The sequence below is a fragment of the Thunnus albacares genome, chromosome 17 (genome assembly GCF_914725855.1).
Source record: "Thunnus albacares chromosome 17, fThuAlb1.1, whole genome shotgun sequence".
Classification (NCBI taxonomy): Eukaryota; Metazoa; Chordata; class Actinopteri; order Scombriformes; family Scombridae; genus Thunnus; species Thunnus albacares.
The window spans coordinates 28,594,437-28,619,731 of NC_058122.1; the positions used below are offsets into that span (position 1 = coordinate 28,594,437).

The 25,295-nt window shown below is 38.9% G+C and overlaps 2 protein-coding genes across 4 annotated transcripts in view; both read right to left on the reverse strand.

Moving 5' to 3' along the window:
• On the reverse strand, window positions 1-8,294 carry LOC122967014 (ribonuclease inhibitor-like). Its single transcript, XM_044331369.1, has 6 exons — window positions 8,236-8,294; window positions 7,409-7,582; window positions 6,548-6,721; window positions 5,871-6,044; window positions 5,269-5,442; window positions 1-2,304 (listed from the first exon to the last, which is right to left on the reverse strand). Exons 1-6 carry the CDS (start codon window positions 8,292-8,294, stop codon window positions 2,298-2,300), a joined length of 762 nt encoding a protein of 253 aa, XP_044187304.1. The 3' UTR covers window positions 1-2,297.
• Window positions 8,068-25,295, reverse strand: part of LOC122966177 (NACHT, LRR and PYD domains-containing protein 12-like) — a 27,059-nt gene continuing 9,831 nt past the window's right edge. Inside the window, exons 1-8 of one of the 3 annotated variants that reach the window (XM_044330182.1) lie at window positions 23,471-23,554; window positions 18,987-19,130; window positions 18,057-18,193; window positions 17,369-17,648; window positions 14,140-15,922; window positions 11,109-11,282; window positions 10,099-10,272; window positions 8,068-8,816 (exon numbers count right to left, since the gene is read on the reverse strand). In XM_044330182.1, coding sequence (XP_044186117.1) covers window positions 8,618-8,816; window positions 10,099-10,272; window positions 11,109-11,282; window positions 14,140-15,922; window positions 17,369-17,639 — 2,601 coding nt within the window. In that variant the 5' untranslated portion in view covers window positions 17,640-17,648; window positions 18,057-18,193; window positions 18,987-19,130; window positions 23,471-23,554 and the 3' untranslated portion in view covers window positions 8,068-8,617. Of the gene's footprint in view, window positions 8,817-10,098; window positions 10,273-11,108; window positions 11,283-14,139; window positions 15,926-17,368; window positions 17,649-18,056; window positions 18,194-18,986; window positions 19,131-23,470; window positions 23,555-25,295 lie in introns of those variants that run through there. The other 2 variants (XM_044330179.1, XM_044330181.1) reach the window with 2 other exon arrangements.

Here is a 25,295-nt window from a genome sequence, read left to right on the forward strand (position 1 = left end):
AAATCTTAATTTTCCTCTTTTTTTCTCTTTTTTTCTGACATTTCATAGACAAAATGATTAATAGAGAGATCTCTAACTAAATTTACTCTCTCCTCTCCCCATATTTTTTTAAAATGTCTTTTTTCATGTATTTATTTCTCCTTGCTGTGCGTGTTAAGTCTGTATGGTTTTCTTGTACAATCACTTGGTGGCACTATTTCCTTGTTTGTACATTGCACTCAATTTCATCAATAAAGTTAAGGAATAAAGAAAACACAATCTAAAGTTAGTACATTTCCTGGAAAGAACCAAGTACTTTAGCACTAATTTATAGGTCAAATAAAGACAGTGTTCGGTTAGTACACTTACAATTAATAAATTCCAATTGATAAACTAGCATAAGCTAAAGTCTTTTGGTCAGTTCACAGCAGGTCAGCTAAACATGTAAACATTTTTTTTGGTCCACAGAAAAACATACAATTCAACATATATGAGAGTAAAGTTTCCAATAATAATTGACTGATGAATAAATATTAACTCAGGTGGAAATGGAAATCTATAAGTAGACCAAATTACACAGACTATCCTTTCCTGGAATATTTGAAGAAATGAATAAGAGAATGTGAGAATAATAATAACCAAAAAATCAGATGGCATGTCCTGGTGGTCCAGTGGTTAGTCAAAAAAATCTAACAGTTCCACAGATATCTAAAACAAAGAACACAGATTCAATAAAATATGGCTCATTTAAACACAAAGAGAGAAAAACATAACTACAATAAAAAATAAATGTTATACATGAAATGAAGCTTGGCACAGGATAAAAATGCTGCAAGTTAATTTATTTCCACAGATTTATAGCCCACCACTCATTGTGCAGTTATAGAAAAACCAGGGACAAGCCCTACTCTTCACTTTCACCACTCAGACTCATTATGCTGGATATGAGGATCAAACCATCAGCCTTCTAGTAATAAGTTCGCTCTTCTAACCTTTAGGCCATCACTACCCACCTACAAGAGTAAATTTAATCTTATATTCTTCATATAGTTTGTTCTGAGAAGAACATCACTCTAGTTTTCCCTTCTTTTTGTGACATAGTATCATCCTTTCGACAATTGACTGTTCTGGGCTGCTTATGTCCTCCATGCACACACACATTGCAAGCTTATTCCAGCCTGGCTAGAATTAACATTAACTAGACGCAGTTAAGCTGCATTAGTGGAATGGCTTGAGCCTCAAGTGAAAGTTGATATTAATTCTAGCCAGACTTTTTCAAGTAAGCGCAGCTTTCTTTAGCTGTGTTGATGGAACATCCCTCTGTAAGGACACATAAGTCAACAGGAGGTTTATGTTTTTAATGAAGTTGTGTACATAGTCTGTTTGCATCATTATTGCTGTGTGCAGTGTTGTACAATACATGCAAGATGCTGCACTAATGTAAAAAAAAATATGTAAAGGATGTGATATGATAGGGCTGGATCATGCTGGATCAAATTATCTCACCTACAAGTATAAATGATATAGTTTTGATTGGCTGATTGGCTTACCAGTGTTTACTTACAGCCTACTGCAATTTACTTGTTAAATATCATTAAGAGATATAAACTATTGTTTTTAACATCATGTTTTTGCATATAAAAGCTAGGTAACCAGTGAATTCATGATAGAATTGGAGCAATATGATCTTAGTTAGTTAAAAATCTGACAGTGGCAGTGTTCTGTGCAAGATTCATATATATAATTTTAACATGTTTTAATGGTGAAAACAGGAATGGACGAGCTGCTGATATGATCATCAAAACTTAGACTGGAATCAAAAAATACAAAGTTTTTCACCACAGGCTTGATGTTGTTATCAACAGAACCATGATATGATTTGACCTGTGCATGCAGGTTTTCTGGACCAATGATGAATTCTTTCAGAATTTAACCAAATAAAAATTGTGGACATCCAGTATGTCACATCTTTCACAACTGGGCCGTAACTATCAAGCATCTCAGCAGGATATCACTCCTAATTGGCCAAAAATGATCAGAATGAAGCATCTCTGGTCCTACTTTTAGCAGAATAAGTGTTTTATCAACTTTCCAAACTTGGTAAATGATTCCTATCTCTGCTGATATTTAGGAGCTTAAGGAGGTGGAGTTCAGGCAGAGATATTCTGTGAAAGGAGAGATGTTTTGAAAACGCTTGATGACAATGAGCTCATAAGAAAATCCAGATCCAGACTCTGGTCCATGTGGATCATCAAGATACAGGTGATCCTCTCTCAACACACACTCCTGGATGTTCACTCACACTCTTACTGAGATCTTCAGTATCTGATGAGAGAATAAGAAACAACAGAGGTCATAAATCAGATTTTAGTGAGACTCACTTCATCAGCTTTCAATGAATGATACAGAACATCCAGTATAAAGAGCAGCAGGGACTTCAGTCCTGTTCAGACCAGAGGTGGAACAGCTGTGCAGTGTAACCAGCTTCCATTCAGCTCTCATGTTAACGTATTGGAGTGAACACACTGAGCTCCAAACTCACAGACCTACAGAGGCTTTTGGTATCAAGTCTGTTTACTCTGCAGATTTGACTTAAGTATACAGAGGAAATAAACTGCTGAGAGTCATGAATACATAATTACTGCAGAACCAGAGACAGAGACAGAGACTGGTGGATTGCTGTCCAATCCTGAAACCTGTCACCATTCTCCTCTCACAGCTTCACTGAGGAAAGCAGCCACTGAGAAGGTTGGAGGTTCACCAGGAAATACTGGATCTTTGCTTTGATACTAACTGTGTTTAATACAATACTGCTGAAACCAGCACGGACTGACTCCAACTCTCTACTGACCTCAGAGTCTCCAGTCTACAGTGTGGACTCTCCTTAAAATCAGACAGCAGCTTCACATCTGAATCCTGCAGGTTGTTGAAGCTCAGATGCAGCTCTCTCAGATGGGAGGGGTTGGACTTCAGAGCTGAAGCCAGATAAGCACAGCTGATCTCTGACAAACTGCAGCCAAATAATCTGAATAAAGAATAAATTATGTCACTTTAGAGGACAAAGTTCATGCTTGAAATCATTGAATATTTCATAAGTTGTTCAGAGCTGAAGAGGGTTTAGAATGTAATATTTTAAAAAAGGAAACTCCAAACAGCTGAACCCAACAGGATGCAGGTTAAAAACTTCACCTTTAGTGACTTCACCTCTTAAACTCTGTAGCTCCATCAGTGACTCCATCTATACAAGCTCATGTTGTGCAGCCAAACACAATTAAAAATGCAAAAAGACTAAAACAAAACACATCTATATCTTTTAAGCCAACATGTGCAAAACAGTTGAGCAACAATAATAAAAGATTGGTGTCACTTGCAAGGGCTTCATCATTATGCTCATTTATGCTATCATGAATGCTATCCCATAAAGCAACACATGGACTGTCAGTACCTGCTGTTTCAACTTTATCACTTTGAGCACAGACAGCAGAAACTGAAACTGTCTACTTATTAGTTATCTGCCCTGTTTGTATATGTGTTTACATTAGTCTGACACCTGCAGACAGCTGCAGGATGGTGTTATCTCTCTGGCAAGTAGAGACAGACTGAATACAGTAGGATCTGCACACTGTTCAGTCGACTATCATGGTTTCACATCTTGTAGTCAATTTTAACATTTCGTTAACAAATACAAACCGAGAGCTCAGATCAGTCAGTGGAGTCTTTTTTCAGTCAGTTCCTCTTATAGATGTGATCTCTTGACCCCCTACAAGACAGCCAGAGTCAGCTGACCATCCAGAGTCACGACAGTCCCATAAACTGCTGCGAGTCCACAGAGTGAAACTATTCATGTCACGGTTTACAGGACTGTCATGACTCAAGGCAGCTAATATAGCAGCGAGCATCTGCATTACTTTAAAACTTAAAATAAGAATTTTCTGCATGCTGTAATAACTTGATTTCCACAAATAGACATTTGACACATCATGCTGCTCTAACTGAACCATTCACAACCAGTAACCACTGCATATACACAACACAGACCACATATACACGTTTACTGAGCAAAGGTGCAATTCAAAGATTGATCTCTGGATTTCAAGAATCAATTATTGATCATTGAAAAAAAGAGTCACGATTAATCAAAAAAAGCCATAAAGTTTAGAAGATGGAAACTCCAAACACCTGAACCCAACAGGACGCAGATTAAAAACTGTTAAATATAAACAGTGTTTAAGAGGTGAAGGTTTTAAATATGCAACTCAACATTGCTCTGACACAGTCAATGGACTACACCAGAAGAAAAGAAGAAAGTAGACTTTTCCATAGAGATACTCAGTGTGGATCAGCATAATATCAGCTTTATATCTGCAGTTTAGTGTCACCACAACTTTCACAACATATTAATCTAAGCAGAGAAGAAAAAATGGTGTCTAACCCCAGAGCCTCCAGTCTACAGTGTGAACTCTCCAGAAAATCACACAGCAGCTTCACTCCTGAATCCTGAACCTTGTTGGCACTCAGATTCAGCTCTCTCAGATGGGAGGGGTTGGACTTCAGAGCTGAGGCCAGGGAAGCACAGCTGATCTCTGACAAACTGCAGCCCCGCAATCTGAATAAAGAACAAATGATGATTGTATCCATTTATAATCTAATCAGATGTGTTCAGATTTTAAACATGTAGATCAACAAAACTATGTCCTAATCAATGAGATTTTATCTAAAATGAATAAAAGTGACTTTGTCATTGTGTTGTGGATAATCATAATGTCAGCCTTCTACAGACATCATCCAAATGTCACCACAACATTTAGACACTGATTAATGTCAACAATGACTCATAAAAAATATTTAAACACCTGCATTAATCTCCCTGAGTCCCTTTGTGTGTGTGTTTGTGTGTGTGTGTTCTGAAGTATCAATATCAATTATAAGACAATATTCACTAAAACACTGACATTAACATAAGACCAAATAATTATTTTCACAAAGTAAACTTTATCAATTTAAAAATGTATTAGTTTAGAGGATCATCTGTATACTGATGTGACTATTTGAAAAATTATACACATTAATTTACTTTAACAACTACCAGTAAACATTTTCTACAGTTTCTTTAAGAATCAGTCATCTTTTATAACTACAAATTAACTTTGTACAATAAAAAAATCAAAACATGGAAAAAAGGAATAGGGAAAAAGAAAATTAAATTCATAGTTCTAACTGTGTACATAACTCACGTTCAGTTGTCAAACATTAAGATTAACAATAGTAACAGACAGTCAATGAACTGACCTCAGAGTCTCCAGTCTACAGTGTGGATTTTCCAGAAAATCACACAGCAGCTTTACGTCTGAATCCTGAAGCTCATTTTCACTCAGCACCAGCTCTCTCAGATGGGAGGGGTTGCACTTCAGAGCTGAGGCCAGAGAAGCACAGCCGATCTGTGACAGACTGCAGCGACATAATCTGAGTGAAGAATAAATTATGTAGATAAAAGTCCATTAAGAATGCAATCAGATATGCTCAGGTTTTAAATGTGTAGTTCAACATTATTATGTCCTAATCAATGAGATTTTCACTAAACCGAGTAGAGTGACTTTGTCATTGTGTTATTGTCAAAATCATAATGTCAGCCTTCTACAGACATCATCCAAATGTCACCACAACTTTCAGACAGATATTCATGTCAACACTGATTGATAAAAAACACATTAAATAATACAATGAAGAAATATTTCTCCCTCAGCAAGTGAACTTTATCAATTTAAAACAGATATTCATTGAGAGGGTCTTCTGTATACAGATGTGACTGTTTACCAAAAATTATAAATGTTGATTTACTTTAACAACTAACAAATTAGGTTCAGTTCAATTCAGACAGTCAGTGAACTGACATCAGAGTCTCCAGTCTACAGTGTGGACTCTCCAGAAAATCACAGAGCTTCTTCACGTCTGAATCCTGCAGCCTGTTGTCATTCAGATGCAGCTCTCTCAGATGGGAGGGGTTGGACTTCAGAGCTGAGGCCAGAGAAGCACAGCTGATCTCTGACAAATGGCATCCCCTTAATCTGAATAAAGAATAAATGATGTAGATAAAAATAAATATATAATTGGATCAGATATGTTCAGGTTTTAAATGTGTATTCCAAAATGCTATGTCCTAATCAATGAGCTTCTGTCTTTTGAAGGATCAATATCAATGATCAGACATCATTCATTAACACAAATTAAAGAATATAATAAAGAAATATTTCTCCTTCAGCAAGTAACTTTGATTAATTCAAAACAGAGTTAGTTTATTGGTTGGGAGGATCTTCTATATACAGATGGAACTCTTTCTCCAACATTATGAACATTGATTTACCTAAAAACTAAGAGTGGACATTATCTACAGTTTCTTTAAGAATCAGTCATCTTTTCTAAATACAAACTAAATTAATGTACAATAAAAATTAAAATATGGGACAAAAAGGAAATGGACTTCATGGATGTAAATTATTTATGTACACAAATTAGGTACAGTTGTTAAACATTAAGATCAACAATAGTAACAGACAGTCAGTGAACTGACCTCAGAGTCTCCAGTCTACAGTGTGGACTCTCCAGAAAATCACACAGCAGCTTCACGTCTGAATCCTGCAGCCTGTTGTCATTCAGATGCAGCTCTCTCAGATGGGAGGGGTTGGAATTCAGAGCTGGGGTCAGAGAAGCACAGCTGATCCCAGACAAACTGTAGTCACTCAATCTGAATAAAGAATAAATGATGTAGATAAAGATCCATTATAATCAAATCAGATGTGTTCAGGTTTTAAATGTGTAATTCAACATTACTATGTCCTCATCAATGAGCTTTTATCTAAAATTAGAAGAGTGATTTTGTCATTGCGATATTGTGGTTCATCATAATGTCAGCCTGACATCCAAATGTCACCACAACCTGCAGACACCTATTCATGTCAACACTGATTCATAAAAAATACAATATTCATATTCAAACACCTGCATTGATCTCTCCCTATGTGTGTGTGTGTGTGTGCATGTGTGCATGCGTGTGTGTGTGTTCTGAAGGATCAATATCAATAATCAGCCATTATTCATTAAAACACATTCAAGAATATAATTAATGAATATTTTTCCTTCATCAAGTACATTTGATCAATTTAATATATATTAGTTGAGAGGATCTTCTGTATACAGATGTGACTCTTTACCAAAAATTATAAACATTAATTTAACAACTAACAGTGGACATTTTCTTCAGTTCCTTTAAGAATCAGTAATCTTTTATAACTACAGACTAAATTTTGTACAGTAAAAAATGAAAATGTTGAAAAAAATTAACTTCACAGATGTAAGTTATGTATGTACATAAACAAAGTTCACTTGTTAAACATAAAGATCAACAATAATAACAGACAATCAGTGCACTGACCTCAGAGTCTCCAGTGCACAGTTTGGACTCTCCTCAAGATCAGACAAGTGCTTCACATCTGAATCCTGCAGGTTGTTTCCTCTAAGATCCAGCTCTCTCAGATGGGAGGGGTTGGACTTCAGAGCTGAGACCAGAGAAGCACAGCTGATCTCTGACAAACTGCATTCCCTCAATCTGAATAAGAATAAAGAATAGGAGGAAATGGATGTTCAACATATCTACAGTATTTACATTTAATGGAGCAGTGTCACCATAAAAAAATCACATAATCTTGTGTTTAAATATTTCAGTCAGTATAAACAACTGAAAAGCTTCATAAAAGTGTTTGAAAAAGTATACTGGATATTACATTTGTTGCTGTCTGATTGAGTCTTTTGAACTTTAAGAATGAAATTGAATGTCAACGGCTGCTGTGAAGCATATACATGTATTTTTGTGTCTCTTTTCTCTTTTTCCTCCCTGTCTCTCTCCCACTCCCCTCTCTGCTCTGTTGCTGACATGGTGTGTTGTGCCTCCTGGCTAGCTGGCTACACACTTGTTCCTCATTGCAATCAGCTCACCTTGGCTCAATCACCTCATCAGGATTCAGTATAGAGACTCCGGTTTTCCACTTACTCCTAGACAGATTGTCTGCTCACCAGAGGTGGTAGTATCTTGGCCAATTTTGTCTTAGTGTTTGCTTCCAAGTTGTTTGACTCTGTCCTAACTTATTTCTCTGTGTGTCCAGGATCACCTGTGCATGCTGCTTCCTCGTGTCACTCCTTTGGAGAGGATTTCACTCTGCTGACCTGCCTCCCCTGCTCAAGCCCACTTCATTATCAACTCACAGACAAGGGCTTTTCCCCCACACCACCAGCCAGTGAGCCCCTACTTCCCTGCTCCCCATCTTCAATAAATCCTTAGAAGTTTTACCCTGTCTCAAGCATCTGCTTTTTGGTCCTGCTAAACAATCCGTTACAGTGAGGGTTAAATTTAATGTAAAAATCCAGAGTTTCAGAGATACAGAGTGAATTATCCAGTGTAGGATTTTTCTAGTTATATGAAGATTTTAAATGTGGAGCTTAACATTACTCTGACAGAGACAATGGACTAAACCACTGAAGAAGAAAATAGACTTTACCATTAAGATACTTAGTGTGGAATAGCTTAATATCAGCTTATGTCTGCAATTTAGTGTCACCACAACCTTCACATCATATTGATCTCCGCTCAAAAGTAAAAAATGGTGTCTGACCTCAGAGTCTCCAGTCTACAGTGAGGACTCTCCAGAAAATCACACAGCAGCTTCACTCCTGAATCCTGAAGCTCATTTTTACTGAGATCCAGCTCTCTCAGACGGGAGGGGTTGGACTTCATAGCTGAGGCCAGAGAGGCACAGCTGATGTCTGACAAACTGCAGCGCCATAATCTGAATAAAGAATAAATTATGTAGATAAAAATCAATTTATAATCCAACCAGATGTGATGAGGTTTTAAATGTGTAGTTCTGCATTACTATGTCCTCATCAATCAGTGTATTTACATTCACTGTAGTAACCTGGTTACTGTAACTCCTTGCGTACATGCAGCAGGTCAGTAATCAGATTTCTCCACCAAACCTGACCTTGTTCTGGAAGTGTCTAACTGATTTGAACTACATTAGTGAGAGAAGACATGGCTCTCTGACTTTTTGTTTTGTGTTTTTGGTGAGTATTTGTGTCAGAGCAGACTGACAACATATTGAGCGAGAGAGAGAGAGAGAGAGAGAGAGAGAGAGAGCTGAGAGCACCAGCGAGAGAGAGCAGCTGTGGTTGAGTGAGCTAGAGCATGAATGGAGAGAGGGAGCACTGGTAGTGAGGAAGCCGGTGAATCAGATAAAGAAAACGTTATTTTCTGATTGTTTCACAGCAGTTATGTTGTAGAGTACAAATAAACACGCCCACACCCCCACACCTCCACTCAACCCTGCAGCTGTACACTGCCTGATTTTGTTCTGAATACTGCCTTAGTTGGACTTTAGATGGACTTATTTTAAATATGAGGATGCTTCGTTACGTGTAATGATCTGCTTTTATCCAGCTGTTCTGTTGTAGCAGTCCTTATACTCGAATCTACCTGTGTAAGCCAGGTTTCATGTTTGCTGTGTGGATAAAAATCCATTGAGAGTCCAATCAGATGTGTTAGGTTTTAAGTGTGTAGTTCAACATCACTATGTACTCATCAATGAGCTTTTCCCTAAAATGATTAGTGACTTTGTCATCGTATTATTGTGGATCATCATACTTCTACAGACATCATCCTAATGTCACAACATTCAGACACCTATTCATGTCAACACTGATGCGTAAAAAATACTTTAAACACTTGCATTAAATAAATTAACTTAAGGGAAAAAACTTTTTTGATCTTCATCAAGTAAACTTTATCAGTTTAAAACAGATATTAGTTAAGAGGATCTTCTGTATACAGATGTGACTCTTTACCAAAAAATATAAACATTAATGTAATCCACAACTAACAGTGGATATTTTTGACATTTTCTTTAAGAATCATTCATCTTTTATAATTACAGCCTAATCTTTGTACAGTAAAAAAATGAATATGGAAAAAAGAAAATTAATTTCATGGCTGTAAGTTATGTATGCACATACATTAGTTTCAACTGTTAAACATTAAGATCAAATATAGTGACAGACAGTCAGTGAAATGACCTCAGAGTCTCCAGTCTACAGCGTGGACTCTCCAGAATATCACACAGTAGCTTGACTCCTAAATCCTCAAGCTCGTTTCCACTTAGATCCAGCTCTCTAAGATAGGAGGGGTTGGACTTCAGAGCTGAGGCCAGAGAAGCACAGCTGACATCTGTCAATTCGCAGCAACACAATCTGAATGAAGAATAAATGATGTAGTTTAAAATCCATTTATAATCAAATTAGATATGTTCAGGCTTTTAATGTGTAGTTCAATGTTACTATGTCCTCATCAATTAGCTTTTCTCTAAAATGAGTAAAGTGACTTTGTCATTGTGTTATTATGGATCAACATAATGCACAATATTTAGACATCTAATTATGTCAGAACTGATTCATAAAATGCTGCTGTACTCAGTCAAGTCTATGATTAGAGGATTAATATGAAATCAGACATGTTGGACTAAAAACCTGTTCATTAGTTATACATTACCTTCTTCTTCCTGTATTTGGTAGTTTAGTAGGTATATGTAATTAAAACATGTTATTGATGACAGTAATCATTCCTCCTGTCCATATTGACTGTGAAGTGGCCTCTCTCTAGCACAGCTACATGGTCAGAAATCAGTTCAGAAGTTCAGCTGAAACTAATATGAGGCTTTGACAGTCTGGTAGAGACCCACTTGTTTTGCCTGACTCAAAGTTACAGACTATTTAGTACAAAATTCCTACTTTGAGTTATGATCCCTCCACTGCGGCTCAGCAAGGAAACGCTGAAGAAACACAAAGATGCTCACTTGAAATGTGTAACTCAGACTGCTGAAGCCTCATTAGTTTAAACTTTGGGACTCATTTTTATACAGAACAAGACTGTGGACTTTGATTTCCTAAAAAAAAACTTAAATTCTAACAAATTTGCACTTAGGTAAATCCTGAAAATGTATGTACCAAACATTTGAAACTTTAGGGAAGGATTTGAATTGAATATATAGAAAAAAAACCCCCACTAAAGCCACAGCCAGTGAACTGACCTTAGATTCTCCAGTATACAGTTTGGACTCTCCAGTGAAACACACAGCGGCTTCACTCCTGAATCCCACAGGTAGTTGTAGCTCAGATCCAGCTCTCTCAGGTGGGAGGGGTTGGACTTAAGAGCTGAGGCCACAACTTCACAGTGAGTCTTTGAGAGTCCACAGTGAGAGAGTCTGTCATGATATATATATTATAACATACGTTATCATGAAAGAGGACACTTTATACTTATTTAATGCATTTGATGACAAAACAGTTTGACACTCCTTATTGTGATTAACATTTGATTTTCACATCAGTGGTTCAGCTAATCGTTTTTTTAAAAAATGTAATGATTTTTTTCTGGGGCATTTTATTCCTTTAATGGAAAGTGATAACAGGAAACAAGAAGAGAGAGAGACAGGGAATGACATGCAACAACGATCCATCACCAGATTCAAACCGCGGACATTGCAGTTCTCATTCATAGTATTTGTTTTGAATTCTCACGATGCCCCCTGCATATTCCTTAGAGGTATTTATCTCATTATGCCAATCCTGATTGGCTTGTGATTGCAACGTCGACAAGAGGTGGTTCTACCTACATTAAATAGCTTACACTGTGACATAGGTGTAATTGAAACACCTCTTGTCACTGCAGAGGATATCTCACCCTGTTCTCTAGATAGACAGCTTAACTGTCCACAGATCTTAGCTATCTTGGCTAAACACTCCATTGGCAGATGCTACCTACCTCGATGCACTTCGACTCTCTAGCCTTCACCATAGACTTGAGTGCTCTTACACCTAGCCATACCATGGCCAGGACTTTCTCACACCAGAGGAGACGGACTCTCTGGGCCTTGACTCTGCCCCTGTGGTAACAAAAGAGTCACACCAGGTCTGCTCCTGCTGCCTAGGGCTGGAACATGCTCAGCTGTGGGCACTTGCTAGCAAGTGTCTTCAAGAATGGCTAGTATGTCAAGCTAGCTTGTCAGGTAATGACCCTTACCCATCGTCCAGCGACATGCAAATTCATAACAAGGACACGGGGGGGAAGGACACAGATGCTGATGTGTTCTAGCAGTAACTGGGCTCAGTTTGGCATTCTCCGTATGCCCCTTATGGAGCTGCTCATTGCAGCCCACCTCCACCCATGGCTGTCAACGGCATCCACCAGGAACCCCACACTGCCATTAATAGCCAACCACGTCCAGTCTGCCATGACTGGATGGTCTCATGGTATACCGGACGGAACTATATGAGGACATGGTGACAAGGCTGGACAGGGTTGTGTGGGAGGAAATCTAGGTGATTACATTTGCCTCCATGCACAGCGCTGTGCAGTACAAACCACAGGCAAGTCCATGGGGATGTTGTGCTGCAGGAAAGATCCAGATGGCTCAACCTCGACCTATCCAACAGAGAAAAGGAGGACATCTTGGACATGCCAACCATGCCCAACAGCATTTTCAGCACTGCTCTGGCCTCCATACAGCAGTGGTGTGACCCCAAGAAGAGAGAGGACAAGGCTCTCCAGCTCTGCCTTCCCTGGAAGGCCAAGCCCCCATCTCCACCAGCCCCGCACAGTTTTTCACTCAGGCCCTCTCACGGGACCCTCAGTTCAAGATCCCAAGACACTGAGGAGGTGAAGATGAACTGGCACAGGAAAGCTCCAGCACCATCGGCAGCCCCATCAGGACAACTGAACCAGACTGCCAGTCAGCAGGCAAGCAAGGAGAAGAGGGTGGCCTGAAAGTCCCCCCTCTCCCTACTAGTGATGGAGCTGGATGTTCCCCATTCACCAGCCTTGCAGTGCAAGAGGGGCCTGGATCTATGGGCTCTGAACAAATACCTCAGAAAATACAAATTCAGGATGCTCACTCACACATGATACTTTTGTTGTGCTGGGGTGACTGGTTCACATCTGTCAACCTGAAAGATGCATTTTTCCACATTTCAGTTTACCTTCCACACAGGAAATATCTGAGTTCACATTCTAGGCAGTCTGTTACAAGTAAGGAGTGCTCCCTTTCGGTCTGTCCCTCAGCCCGAGAGTGTTTGTGCGATGTACCAAGGCTGTTTTAGCCCCATTATGACAGCAGAGCATCCGTCTGGCTACATACCTAGATGACTGGCTCCGAGGATATGACACAAATGCATATCCTCATAACACACCTGACTGACATGGGTTTTATGATAAACACTAAAAAAAAGAGTGTGTTGTCCCCAATACAGTGAGAGGGTGCATAAATCTCTTCCCTTCAGATTATGTCCTCGATTACTAGGACTGGGTGGTGGGTGTCTAGTGACTGGACAAGTACTGCACAGTTTGGGGAGGGTTTGGAATTAAAGGGCACTCCATAAGAGCCACAGTTCAACTACTGTGCGAACAGCTATGGCAACTCCCGCTACAAAGGTAGGTGCTGTCCCAGGTGGCGAGGGGGCAAATATTTCATCCACACCTGGAACACCTTGCCCTATAGGCCTGGCCCATGAGTGGTATAATTTAAGCACAGTGGGGCTGCCTCAGATGGTACTTGACACCATTCAGAGCACTAGAGCATCCTCCACCAGGTCCCTTTACATCTCTTTTCAATGTCCTGTTGGTGTGATTGTGTCATTCCTGGAGGACTTGACTGACAAACACAAAGCCTTCTCCACCTAAGCTATTTAAAGGTCAGTGGAACCACCTGACATGGACATCATGATCCCCAGCCAATCAGGATTGGCATAATGAGATAGATGCTGCTATCTTCAAAGGAAGATAAACAGAGGAAAAAACTGTAAAATACAATAATTACTAGAAAAATAATTGTGTTCATTAACTTAACAACGATAAACACAGCCAACTGAAAAGTCAACGATATTTGCATTCACAACACTTGAAACAGCTCAAGAACATCTGTGAATAAATATAATTGACATTATTTCCACTACAAAGTAGGAGAGCACTATTTTAACAATAATACGTATTTTATATTATTTATATTTGAAGAAAGAAACAACTAATCCACCCTGATTTATAGTGCTAATCACATCTGGACTTACTGAGCCTTTCTGCAGTTCCTCACAGCTGGGATCAGTCTCCGTCGTCCCTCCTGTGATGTGTTGTACTTCTCCAGGTCCAACTCATCCAGAACCTCCTCTGACATCTGCAGCATGTAGGCCAGAGCTGAGCAGTGGATCTCAGAGAGCTCCTTCTCTGATCTGTTTTCTGACTTCAGGAACTCTTGGATCTCCTGATGTAGTGAGCGGTCCTTCATCTCCATCAGACAGTGGAAGATGTTGATGCTTCTGTCAGGAGAGATTTTGTACATGTCCATCTTCTTCAGGTTGTTGATGACTCTCTGGATGATTTGTGGACTGTTCTCTATCAGACCCAGCAGGTCTCCTAAGAAACTCTGGTTGGACTCCAGAGAGAGACCATGAAGGAAGCGGACAAACAGGTCCAGGTGGCCATTTTTACTTTTGAGAGATTTCTCCATGGTTCCCATCAGGAAGTCATCCAGAGAGGAGTAACTGTGGTTTATTCCCAGGAAGTCTTCTAGTACCTCTTTGTTGTCATTGGTGTAACAGTGGTACATGTAGACTGCAGCCAGAAACTCCTGAACGCTCAGATGAACAAAGCAGTAGACTGTTTTCTGGAAGATTACACTCTCTCTTTTGAAGATCTGTGTACAAAATCCTGACAACACTGAGACCTCTGTGACATCAAGACCACACTGCTCCAGGTCTTTTTGGTAGAACATGATGTTTCCTTTCTCCAGATGTTCAAACGCCAGCCTCCCCAGCTTCAGAAGAACTTCCCTGTCAGCCTCTGTCAGCTCCTGTGGATTCGCTTCATTATCCTCATCATACTTTTGCTTCTTCCTCTTTGTCTGAACCAGCAGGAAGTGTAAATACATGTCAGTCAGGGTCTTGGGCAGCTCTCCTCCCTGGGCTGTGGTCAACATGCGCTCCAGAACTGTAGCAGTGATCCAGCAGAAGACTGGGATGTGACACATGATGTGGAGGCTCCTGGATATCTTGATGTGTGAGATGATTCTGCTGGACAGCTCTTCATCACTGAATTTCCTCCTGAAGTACTCCTTCTTCTGGTCATCAGTGAAGCCTCGTACTTCTGTTACCCTGTCAACACATGTCAGAGGGATCTGATTGGCTGCTGCAGGTCGGGAAGTTATCCAGACGAGAGCCAAGGGAAGCAGATTCCCCTTGATGAGGTTTGTCAACAGCACGTTGACTGATGACATCTGTGTGACATCAGACACGACCTTCCTTTTCTTGAAATCCAGTGAAAGTGTGCTTTCATCCAGGCCGTCAAAGATGAACAAAACTTTACAGACAGCAAGCTTCTCTGCTGTGATCTTCTGTAATGTTGGATGGAAATCATGGATCAGCATGAGGAGACTGTACTGCTCATCTTTGATCAAGTTCAGCTCCCTGAATGAAAGCAGAATCACCAGACTGACATCTTGGTTTTCCGAGCCCTCTGCCCAGTCCAGAGTGAACTTTTGCACTGAGAAGGTTTTTCCAACACCAGCAACACCATTCGTCAGAACAACTCTGATGTATTTCTGTTGGTCAGGTAAGGCTTTAAAGATGTCGTGGCACTTGATTGGAGTGTCATGGATGGTCTTGGAAGCTGTCTCAAGCTGTCTCACCTCATGTTGGGAATTAACCTCTTCACTCTTTCCCTCTGTGATGTAGAGCTCAGTGTAGATTTTGTTGAGGAGGGGTCTACTTCCTGATTCATCAGTTCCTTCAGTCACATGTTGATAATTCCTCCTCAGGCTGATCTTATATATATATGAGACCTCCTGCAGATCATCATCTGCTGAAAGAGACAAATGTAGATTTGAACATCTATCATTATGTTTACGTGCACTTCCATAACCAGGTTACTCAGAGAAACCAGGTTACGTGGGTAACTGAGAATGTGTTAACAAGCACAGTAGTAACCTGGTTATTGTAAATCTGTGTGTACAAGCAACAAATCAGTTATCATATTTCTCCTCTACACTGACCTCATTCTCAAAGCATGCCTTTTTCATTTTATCAGTATTAGTTATAGAAGATGTGTATTAGTCCTGACTTTTTATTCTGTTATGCTCTGTGTGTCTGAGTCAGAACTTTTCCTCACAACATGAATGTGTCTGAATTTTACAAACAGTAAAATGTTAAGTGGTGGAAACCAACTTATTTAGACTTCTAGAGGGTATTTTGTGTTTATTTAAATTTTAGTTAGACTTTAAATACAAGGATAAAACGCTCTGTGTGCCCCCTTCATTCAGATGCTCCATTTTCCCTATCTACAGTCTTTTGTTTAGTAAATGTTATGTGTATACATGGCAGAGAAATTTACATTCTCCAGGAGAAATCTACCTGGGCCAAAAATAAAAATAATAAAATAATACACTTAATTTGTACTGCACCTCTCATTCATAGTGAAAATCAAAGTTTCTCCTATCCACAACCCCGATTACAGTAACCAATAACAGTTACTTTGTAGCGACCACCTATCAGAATGACATCACTGCCCACCTGACAAGACTTCATTCATGTTTTCAACAGTTCCACCCGCAATCTTTCAATAATCCAATGATGACCCCCCCATATTACTCGCACAATGTGAAACCAGCCGCCAGGAAGTACTGTTTGTCTCAGAGCTGCTAGTGATCAGCGAAGGAGATATCACTGGATTTACAGTGGGCATCGGTTTGCGTAGCTATACCTGCGTCGTTGTATGATCATTTTGTCTGACTTAATGTGTATCTATCCTATTACTTTTGAACCCCTGTACTTATGTGTTAAAAGGTCTATATCTCCCACACTGCTCTTTCTATGTTGATGTAAACCTACTCAAATTAATTAACTTATAATTAATATCAATTGTTGTATTTTAAATTGAATGTACTGAAGCACAGAGCCTGAAGAACTAAAATAATTTGTAACTGTTCAAAGGCTACTGTCTGGGCAGCATGGTGGCTCAGTGGTTAGTGCTGTTGCCTCACAGCCAGTGGTCAGTGCCCTGACCACTGGCACTGGCCAAAAGAACTGGAGTTATACTGCGGCTGCCCACTGCTCCTAGCGTATAGGATGGATCAAATGTAGAGGATAAAATTTGTTTCAATGTATTTGAGTCAGGAGAAATAACAATTAAGAAATCTTAATCGTAATCCCAATCTAAAATTATAAAAAATATATAAAGACAGGCTGTTTGTCCGTACAGATCTGCTGTCTGGAGGTCATGTTATGTTTGTCTCTTCCTGTGACTGACCTTCTGTTCCTGAGCCGATGTTTGGCAACTTCTTCACGAGATCATTTCTGCTGATCTTCTTTGAAATGCTCTTGATTACCTCCACAGCTCCATCAAATTCATATTTATGCACCATCAGATCCACCACATCTCGCCTCTCTGCCTTCGACAGCTGGCTCTCTTTAATGGGTGGGATGTTGCCCACCTTTTCATACTTCAGGGACCATTTGAAGTTCTCAAATTCGTTGTCTCTTAAATCATCCAGAATGTTGAGGAGGTCCATCTCCGTCATCTTGGCTCTCTGGTAAAATCAGAGAACATTTATGAGAGAACAGCTGTGTTTCTGTCTGTCTGCCAGTAGAAACTCATTCTGTGTGTCTACTGGATCTGACTCATTTGACAAAAAGACCAGTTTGGCCGCAGTCGTTTATGTGTCAGAGAAACTCAAGGATATCTTCAATAAAAATGTCTCACCAACAGTCTACTCAGTAGCTGTTCTGGAGTTTTTTATTGGATCGAGTTTTCTCAGTTGTCATGGAAACATGTTACACATGTTAAACATGTTACACACGTACTTGTTAAAATTTACATTTTTCTGCTTAAATGAGAGAACATTGCTTAAATTGAGAACACACGTTCAATCTTAAACAACAGTCAACAAAACAATCTCGACACAAGGTCTGGATAGTCCTCTGCTTTTACAACTCACCTGTTTGTTGTTGTTCAGTGAACTCTGGTGTCTTTACATGTTTTGATTGGTTTGTTAACACTGGTGTGAAAGCTGTCAGTCGAGAGTGCCTAAAAATGAGGGTCTTGTCTCAAAATGTACTTGTGTGTTTTTTTGTTCTGTGAAAACAAAAAAGACAAACCACAGGATTTTAATAGTAGTGTGATATGTGATTTTGTCATTAATTAAAAATTAAACTGATGATCTGTAAGCCAGCAGTTCCCCAATAAAAAGTGAATTAAACAAGTGACACACAGTGACTATCCTCCTATAATATCAGGCTTCTTCATCGTGTTTCATCGTTCTTGCCTGTCTCTAGTTATAATAAATCACGTTCTAGTCCTGACTAATGATGCCGATAGTAAATTATTTCTCTTTGAACTCAACAGGTTCAGTCTGTGATTTTGATGATTATATGAAGCATTTTCAGAACTCAACACCTTTTGGAGCATTTTCTGTTCTGCAAATAAGAAACAGTTTAGGGTGTTTGTGTCAACAACAAAAAAAAACATACACATTATGAATATGGGGTCTGTGCTTCTTTTTGTATCTACAGCTGAAAACATGTGAGAGCAGAGATTTGAACCTCTAAATGTGTAAAGTTTGAATGAATATGAACATTTATCTCCTGTAAACTCACTATTTGTTTGTAAAGTCTGATGCATGCATGTATTTTGACTGTATCATTTACAGACATTTTTATGAGCTGCACAGCTTTGCTAAACACATCAGGTGCCATTTAATATTTAGATGACTAAACTTGCTGCAAAAGATCTTCAGACTCTCACTAATAACTGATGGAGATGGTTGTAGTAGAGTGTGGGCTGTCAGTCAGCAGTGTTTGTTTTTTCAATGACTACTGTCAACACTGAATCATCTTCAGGTCAGTTTACAATAGAAACAGTCTCTTACTTTGTGTCTGGGGGTCCAGCTTCATTACTGAAGTCTGGAGGATCACCTTTAGACCAATCACTCTTCACAGACAGAAATTAGACTCTGTCCTCGTCTTCCTCCAAAACATTTATCTTCTGGACTCTGAGAGGTAAACCAGTAACACTGGAGACACACATGCATACACAGTATAATACACCTAGTCCTATGCCTCAACTTATTAGCTTCTTATTAGTTTTTATTAGTTTACATGACATTAAAGGAATAGTTCGCATTTTTTGAAGCGGGGTTGTATAGAGACAAAGTTATATAGAGACAAAGTGCAATTTAGTCTCGCCCATCCCATGAATTGCATGGACAGTGAGTCCATGCAACTCATGGATTCACTGTCACAGAGAACATACATGAAAGTAAAAACAGAATAGCTGTTTAATTGAAAGGTATGCAGTGTTTGTAATAGATGTTTAAATCACAGAATAACTAATGTGCATTCAGCTGAAATACTAACTGTAAAAAGAGCCTGAATGGGAAATGAGTTTATGAACTGTAGTCACCATATAAGTTGAGAGATGTGTCATATGTGGTGGAGTTTGCTATACAGTTGTGCTACCTCTACAGTAGATGTGATGTCAGCCCTTGCATTCAGGTATTCCATCTTAATGTAACGGGTTTCAGCATATTCTATCAACTACCTGTAACTCTCTGGTAGACATAGGGTGCTAAAATAATGCTTTGACATACTGAAATCTAATGTTTTTAGCTAGCTTCAGGCAGTATGTTAGTGTTTTAGCCCTTGGTTGCATATTAAGGCACCAATTGTTTTCCCCTCCAATGGGCATGGTTTTCAGAGTATGACGCGTTGCACTCTGTCTGTATTACCTGCAGTAAATTTGGGTTGGCACGTCCCCGGTTTGGAGACGTAGGCAGGAGTACCAGTGTTACACCGTATTTAGAGACACATCAGATTCTATGACCTGCTCTGATATTCTTACCCTAACCATCACACTCCTATGCCTAAACCTAACCAACTTAACCAACACTGCAGGACAGAATCTGATGGGTCACAAAATACAGTGTAACACCACCATGGAAGCTAAGCAATGTACTGCTCTGGATGGGACCAGCAGGATAATGCATTTTAGCCATCTACAAAAAAGGCCCACCTAAAATAATCAATATCAGTGTGCACTATATTTAGAATATTTTCACTGCTTTACCTTGCCGTCAGACAGCCCTTTCCTTTGGCACTACATTTTCTCAGCTGTTGAACTTCCATATTCCTATGCATGCTGTACACTGTATTATGCTGCAATAGCACTTTCTGACCCAAACAGTTGATCTATGGTGTACAGTGTGCAGCATGTGTACAGCGATGCCAACTCAACAATTTTGTTGCTAGATTTAGCAACTTTTCAGACTACACTGGCAATTTTTTTTTTCAAAAAGAACCTAGCAACATATTTAGCTACTTTTAATATTTATTTGGAACCTTTTAGCAACTTTTGAAAAGTGACTCAAATGCTTAATTGCACGCATTTTCCCTCTAAATTACACAAAAATGATTTTCTCTGTCACACACTCAAGTGCATTAAAGTAATGAGAAGTGACAGTTTTTCTGTCACACACTCAGTCACAACCAAGGGGGTAGCTCCCAGTCTGAAAAGTGCCAATGCAGAAGTGCCTTAAACCTGCATTCTTTCTAATGGCCAGCAGGGAGCGACTCCACTGGCTGCAAAAAGAAGTCCAATTGCATAGAAGCCTATGAGAAAATGACCCTACTTCTCTCTTGATTTATTACCTCAGTAAATCCTTTACTAATGAGTTTATGATCTCAATCGCTAGTTTCAAGTCTTCTTCAATACAACATGATCTAAAATAGATAGATAAAATAGATAAAATAGATGATAAAGCAGTATATGCTTCAGGGCATGGCTACGTGGTGATTGACAAGTCACTACCACAGCGACAGCGTTGATTAAGTAATGTAACCATGGCGTAACCCCAGATTCACAGAGTATAGATGTAGCTGCAGCTATTTTACGGTGTGTTTTCAGTTCATGAAAGTTAATTGTAATATTTTGGTCACCTAAAAATGTTCGCCATGTTCAGCGTTTGGTTGTGATAAAAGACCCCCTAATGAGTCAGATGTTGTTGTCAGATTTGTTTTAATGGTTTTAGGCCTGTTTTTCATTAGCAGAAAGTAGCACCAGCATTAGCATTATCACTGTTATCCATAAGTTATAAATGCACCGTGCTGATCAAGCTAGCAGCTAGTACTATGGTCAGCTCCACACTTTTGCCCATATATGGTCACTTCTGGCTCCAAAAATCACACATGGCGATGGTCAAATCCAAGATGGAAATGGTCAAATTGCTAATCTTGAGGCTTCAGAACAGCAGTTCACAAACCAATGGGTGACGTCATGGTGACTACGTCCATATTTTTTTACAGTCTATGGTCACAACAGTCTGTTTGCCTAGCTTTGTTTCATTTGAAATGACGCATACAGGAATAGAGACTAATATGTAATTGTTCAATAACTCAGTGTGTTGTGTTTAAAAATAAAAATATCAGATTGTGATGGACACTACCTAGACATAATTCACCACAGACTGTTATATTGTTATATTCACTACAGACTGTGATGTTGTATTATAGGGGCTAGTGCCCTTCAAAGTCACCCTCCACTCAAAAATCAGTTTTTCTTCTTGTGCCCACAGTTGAATGTTTGAGTTTCACTGTGCAGAATTATGTATGTGCGGAGTTGCACAGCAGCATTGTTTTTACATTCATCTTCTGAAAGTGGAAAGTTTCTCTGAGCTCATTGAAAATCCAATTTTAAGTGGTGGGCCCACAAACATGATTTGTGATATCATAAGCCAATCCTGGTCCAATATTCCCCTTACACAAATGTGATGTGGAGACTTGAAGCCTTAGGTGGACATACACTGAAAATTGACTTAAAAGTGAAGAACATCTTCTGTGAAGTAGTAAAACTTTTGAAATAAAATATATTTGCATATTTATACACTCTTGAATTTGTAATGAGGGAGAAGGAATAGAGTAGTAGTAGTATGTCTTAATACATGTCTGGAGGGGATCTTTAAGAGTTGGTCACAGAGATGATGCATGTTACTGTGACACGATTTAGATGCATCTGTTTTGTCAGTGCAGATGTGAGGTCGACAATAAACGACAACGATATTATTGCAATTATTATTACTAGTCATATCTCTATTATTATTATCATTGCTATTGTTATTATTGTTGTTATTATGCTTCTCTGTGTCTCTCTCTCCCCTCTTCCCTTCCCTCCTTTTTCTCTCAACCCAGCCGGTCAAGGCAGATGGCTGCCAACCCAGAGCCCAGTTCTGCTTGAGGTTTCTTCCCATTAAAGGGGAGTTTTTCCTTGCTGCTGTCACCAAGTGCTTGCTCATGGGGGAGTTGTTGGGTCTTTGTAAATTAAAGAGTATGGTCACCACCTGCTCTATGTGAAAAGTACCCTGAGATAACTTTTGTTATGATTGGCACTATATAAATATAATTGAATTGAAAACAACATTCATTTGTGCTGTCAAGAGAAGTAAGGTCTTTTCTGTCCCAGCAACTCCTACATGATCATAAAAAATGTGTTGTGTTTATTACTTTTACAAATAAAAATGTGATAAAAAACAAACACATCTAAGCTAACAAATTTCAAATCACATTTTTCAACGAGATGACCAGTCAATTTCAGTAATGTCATTGTGTATTTTACACCATGATGCAATTTTACGTCATCACACAATTACATCACAATGATATTTAGCAACTCTTAGTAACAAATCAACCTGCATGTTGAAACTTCCCCTGAAAATTAGTTGGCAACACTGCATGTATAGTAATACAGAAGTTCTACGGTTGAGAAAAAAAGGGCCCAAGGAAAGGGCTGTCTGACAGCAAGGTAAAGCAGTGAAAATATTCTAAATATAGCATACACTTAAACTAATATTGATTTTTTTAGGTGGGCCTATTTTTAGGTGGTTATATACATTTTGCTGCTGGCCCCATCCACAGCACTGGTTAGCTTCTGTTCTCCAAACTGAGAGTGTGCCAATCCAAATCTACTGCAGGTAATACACTGACTGTGGATAAGTACCTCATACAATCCCGCCTCAAAAAATCCAAGCTATCCCTTTAAATACAACCATGTGTGTTTTCTAGCCATCACAAAGATAAACTTTGACTCTGGTTTAAATCCAACAGACTTCAGATGAACATCTGTGTCGTTCTTAACTGTGACTTCTCTCTATTTTGAGCGCACTAGTGTGCTACATTACATCGCTGTGAGGACACAGAAACCGGGAAAAGACAAAAGGAAACTTTGTTTCAAATTTCATATTTTTCTGACACAGTTTAATCAACTAAACAATTAATCATTAATCCGAAAAATAATTGGCAGATTGATTGATAATGACAGTAATTATTATTTGCAGTCCTAATATTAATTCATATTAACACTCACCCTGCCTCAGATTTGCTGATTTCCTGCTTCTGCTCTGTCAACTTTAAAATGGAGTCTGAAGAACAGACTGAATATTTTTCCTTTACTTCCTCCATGTTTACTCCTCCCCCCTTCTTCTTTACTGGAAGTTGTGTGTGTGCACGTGTGTGCATGTGTGTGTGCGCGTGTATGTATCGGGTATTCCTCAGGTTGTGGGGACTCATCTCCTTTTTGGGGACAAAAAGCAAGTCCCCGTAATGTAAATCATTAAATTAAGGGTGAAGCCTTAGTTTAGACTTAGAGTAAGGTTAGTCTCCAAGAAATGAATGTAAGTCAATGTTAAGTCCTCTGTAGTGATGGAAACATTACTCTGGCTGTGTGTGTGTGTGTGTGTGTGTGTGTGTGTGTGTGTTAGCTGCTCCAAACAGAAACGTTTTGCTAGTCATCATTTCAAGTCACTCTGAGCACCGAGCTTTCAAGAATCAGTTATAGCTTTAAGTGCGAGCAGTGAATTTAATTTAAGAGCTTTCTAAAAAGAGTGTTTGTTCACTGTTATGTACAAACACAAAGACTTCCTCATTGTATTAAATTCATTGTATTTCATTGTATTTTCCATGCATAGGAATACACAAGTTCTACGGTTGATAAAATGTAGTGCCAAAGGGAAGGGTTGTCTGATGGCAGGGTAAAGCAGTGAAAATATTATATAGTGTGCACTTAAACTGATATTGATTTTTTTAGGTGGCTAAAATGGTTTTACTGAAATTGTGTTTTGAGTAGCACCACCTCTGCAGTTGGTGTGCGGTTGGACTTAGGTCATGGTTAGGTGTAGCAGAGATAGCTGGATGGGGTTAAGGTAAGCTTGGGGTCAGGTTAAGCACCTCAGAGGACAACTGGTTAAGGTTAGGGATAAGGCTGGATGCAGTTCAAGGTAAGGGGAAACACATGTTGATGGGGAAACAGACTTTGACACAACACCAGGGCTGCGTTTCATTAGTAGTTCCACTTCCCCTCGTTCACTTCCCCTCAGCCCCTGGTATGTTGTAACAGGATCCATTGCATGGAGGCCACAGAGAGCAGAGAGAAAGTGGGTGAGGGAGGAACAGGGGATGTAAAAGGAATGACATGCCCTTGTAGTCAGTAGTCTCAACCTAATGAGGAGCTCCATCTCTTCTTCTAACCCTTAAATACCAAAGAGTAACATGGATAGTTCTAAATGCAAATAATGGGAAATTGTACCATTCTAGTGAAGTAATTTCATAAAGCAAATTCCATGGCAGGACAAAAATTGAATTTCAACATGATTACTCTGATTATCTGGATATTGTCACTTACACTTGTAGATTCTTTGCTCAGACATTCTTTCTGTTTGTTCCAATCACAAACATCTGCTTTTTATTTAATTTTATTTATTTATTTATTCTAAAACTGAATAATAATAAACATCAATAGACATATATGCCAAGGGTTAAGGGGTAAAAACATTATATAATGACAGAAGAACAAGAAAAAGAAAAAAAGGTTCTGCAGTTCAGACAATTATACAATTTACGTATATTAAGTTTTCAAAGCTTTGGGGTTTGTATAGTGCTGAATATTTTGTAGGTATAGTTGCATTTCATCTATACAACTTTAAAATAAAGGTTTTCTATATATATCTATAAAATGTACTTTTGTGAATGTGAAATTTTGCTAAGATGATAAAAAGATTTATAATATAATACTATATTTACATGTTACAACAAATATATTGGGGAAATTCTTTCCAACAAATAACAGTATAAGGACAGCAAACATCTGTTTTAAATACTGTAAATCAGCAGCTCGTTGGTGTCATAGCAAAAAT